The sequence below is a fragment of the Dendrobium catenatum genome, unplaced genomic scaffold, assembly GCF_001605985.2.
Source record: "Dendrobium catenatum unplaced genomic scaffold, ASM160598v2 fragScaff_scaffold_621, whole genome shotgun sequence".
Classification (NCBI taxonomy): Eukaryota; Viridiplantae; Streptophyta; class Magnoliopsida; order Asparagales; family Orchidaceae; genus Dendrobium; species Dendrobium catenatum.
The window spans coordinates 6264872-6268593 of NW_021319083.1; the positions used below are offsets into that span (position 1 = coordinate 6264872).

General features: G+C 26.2%; 1 protein-coding gene across 2 annotated transcripts in view; it reads left to right on the forward strand.

Annotated features, from left to right (window-relative positions):
• LOC110093057 overlaps window positions 1-3722 on the forward strand; it is a 26451-nt gene extending 22729 nt beyond the window's left edge. The window contains exons 1-2 of one of the 2 annotated variants that reach the window (XM_020817819.2): window positions 1107-1405; window positions 3195-3722. In XM_020817819.2, the coding sequence (XP_020673478.2) occupies window positions 1333-1405; window positions 3195-3355 (234 nt within the window). In that variant the 5' untranslated portion in view covers window positions 1107-1332 and the 3' untranslated portion in view covers window positions 3356-3722. Of the gene's footprint in view, window positions 1-1106; window positions 1406-3194 lie in introns of those variants that run through there. The other variant, XM_028695121.1, reaches the window with a different exon arrangement.

Here is a 3722-nt window from a genome sequence, read left to right on the forward strand (position 1 = left end):
AGGAGAATGGGCTTATCTAAGATCATAATGAACTCCCCAAGGCTTAAATGTAAATGAATTGTCTATTATCTCTCTAATTACTTATCAGACTTTTATAATCTATTAATATAAAATAAATTCAATGAAAAATATACAAGCGATGAGTTCTTATCTTTGGTAGCACTGTTGATCTTGTAAAATAATTTATTAAGAAGATGTTAAGAAAGATGTTGTGTATCATTTGTTTATAGGCTTATTATCTTATATTTTCTTTGTTAGTTGCCCCTTCTATAGTGAAAATACTTATACAAAATGAATTGTTAGCATCGATTACACAGTAATATAGACATGATTGGCTTAATGAATGTTTAGTATCACATAATTGAGAATATAAGTATTTAACTTGATTCCAAATAAAATTGTAACATAATATTATTACAAATGCAATGCTTGTATTTTTTTAATAATATTAATGCAATATAATAATTTGTTTTGAGTTTTGACTTTTATATTTTTATTTTTTATAAATTTGTCCCCTTTAAAAACTAAGACTAATTATGCTCATGCCGGTTGACTAATTACAAAATTATCGTGTAGCCTAGTAAAAAAACAAAGCTCATTGGTCTAACTTTTTTTTTTTTTGAGAAATATTATATTTTAAAAAAAATCTATATTTAAACTCTTAACACATCATTATTTAACTAGTGGAGTAATAAATAGAATTACAGTATATATATATATATATAATATATATATATATATATTTATATATTTAATATATATCACTTTCTAATGGAAATTAGACTTTAAAAAAATCTCAAATTATTTACTTGAAGAGCGTAGCAATTATTATATTATTTATCTTGAAAAATTTATTAAAATATTTTTTAATTTTCATTTTTTTCTATAAATAATTAAATATACGTATATATATTTTTTATTTCATCATTTAGAACGACGATTGTGACGTTGGAAAGAGCTTTGAATAAGCTCTTCATCTTACACACGCAACTTCACTAATTGTTTAATGAAAAGGTAGCAACCATTTCATAAATTAAAAAGTTTTAGGGGCTTTTATGTAAGTTTTCAGCGAAGAAATTATATACGGAGGGGTAGGCCGGGTAGCTCTCATGGTCCAGTGAGTTGATGGTGAAGGAAATCAAGAGGAAGGAGGCCGAAGTGGAATCCCGTGGGTGCAAGTCTGTGGCGTGCGGAGCATTTTAAGCGACCGGCTACCCACTTTCAACTTTGCACAGCTGATTGGAGCAGGGTTGGCGGTGAGTCGAGACCAGCGTAAGAAGAAAAGGAGCTTTGGTTCTTGAGTCCAGTTCTCCGCAGGCGAATCACGGGGAGATGGAGTGGTGGCGGAGGATGCTAAAGAAGAACACCGTATCCGTGGCAGATACAGAGAAACCGAAGCAAGAAGGTATGTCTACCTCCTTATCATTTTCTCTTATTTATCAGCTGTCGTGCGCTCCTCTGCGCTTGGCTGCCGGCGGTTAACTTGCGCGGTGGTGGCACAGCGAAGATTAGCTGCAGGCAAAAGATTTTTTTTTTTGTCATAATTATGATTAGCCTCCCCTACATATTACAAAGACCCCAAATACATCCATTTTTTATTAATTCAATATTAAAATTATATTTTTTTCCTTTCAAAAACATAAATTTTTTTATTTTACTTAACAAAATTTAAATAAAACCTCTATATTTAAAAATAAAAAATTATCCTTTTTTTCTATGTATATGATTAAAGTTTTTAATATTAATGAATAATATCTAAGCCAATAAAAAATTAGGCATTTTCGACTTTTTTAATGATTTTTATTTAGTGTTGGGTTCTTAGATAAATAAAATATTAATTTCACCCACACAAATATTATGAGCAAACTGCCATCACTGAAAAATAATCAAAATTATAGTAAAATAATGAAAAATACCAATTTACCCTCATATTATTTGAATAAATAGTTTTATAATACATCTCAAATATTGAAGAGTGATATAAAATAATTAATTTTTACTCTAAAATATTTTTAATTTTAATAATTCGATCGTATAGCATGCCAATATAGACTTTACTTATTCATTTTCAATATCCTTGTATTTATTATGTAAATAAAAATTTTTCTTGGGAGCAAATAAAAATTAGCCTTCACTGTATATGTAAAAACAAATTCTTTCTATGAAATTTATTTTTTGCTTTAATCAGTTTAGCATTATGAGTTTGGGAGCAATAAAAAAATAATTTTAAAATATTCTAATACAAATTATATTGGCATGAGCTTAATAATCATAGAATTTGTTTTAAGATTAGTATAATATAAAATTTTCATATTTATAATATTAATCTTAAAATAAATTTAATAAAATGTACAAAAAATATATATTTTTTGCTTAATATATGTAATAGTTGGTCTTATTTTCAAATTATTTTTTTAACCAAATATTTTTATTTTGAATATTTTAACATATTATTTTATTTTTAAAAATATGAGTGATAATTTTATAAATAATTTAAATTTAATATATGTAATTTCTCCATTATTTTTCTATTTGTCATACTGGTGCTTTATTAGGTTTTTTTTAACTGATTAAAATATCTTTATACCTTGGCCTTATTTGCCAAAAACTACTTGAAAAAAAAATAATTTTCCTTACTTCAAAAGTGGAATAAAAATGGATTGCATTATCAATTTTAAAATTATTAATATGCCCTTAAGTGTGTGAGCATAAAACACTATAATCCATGTTTATGTAAAATTATATATAATTAATTGGCTTGGTTTGCAAAAAAAACCACTATAATCCATGTTTATAAAAAAAATAAAGAAAATATCTCTCCATTAAAATATTGCTAAGCTATTACATGTTCTCATGTTTGAACACAATATCATTGGCTTTTAAGCCTGTGGGCTTGAAAGCTTTTTCATTGTTCAATCAATAGTGAGTGGCAAGGTAGTAATTAAGGGTCTGATTCAATATTATTTAAATAATAATATTATTTAGCTATTTATGTTATTAATATAATTTTATTATTGATTTAATATTATTTAATTAATAATTTAATGTTTAAATAAACAATTTAGTTATTTTTAAAATTTTTCCCTAGTATTCTAGATGTTATGATGATGATAGCAAAATTTTATTTATAAAATTATAATTTAAAATTATCATCAAACAATTTTATTGATTATTGATTTATTTATTTATTGCAGGAGATGGAATGCTACAACTTCATGATGCCATTCAAACATGTGAATATAATGATATATTGGTGATGTGGGAGATGTTGCAAAATCCACATACAGAATTAATGCAAGATGCAAAGCCAAAATCAACAGATTGCAAGATTGTTGTGGCCTCATCACATCATTAGATGAATCATACATATGCAAAACCCTAGTAAGACATATAAAATGTTGAATTATGTCCCATTATTCCCCATTGCATGCACATGTGAGAATCATGTTCATGTCATGATGGATGCATGGTCACATGCATGAGAGAGTGACCAATAAATATTAGATATGAGATAAATGGAGTACTATAGGTTACTTACTACTTCTTTAGAAGATGAATGGGTTGGCTTTTTGGTTCCAACCTTTATTATAAGAAATGATATGGAAAGGTTATAAATATTGTACTCCAAATGTATAATTATAATAAATTAGCCTACTATTCTTGTAAAGATGCATAGAAGCTAGATGAATATGGTGTTGAGTTTAGAGACTAGAAATATATAA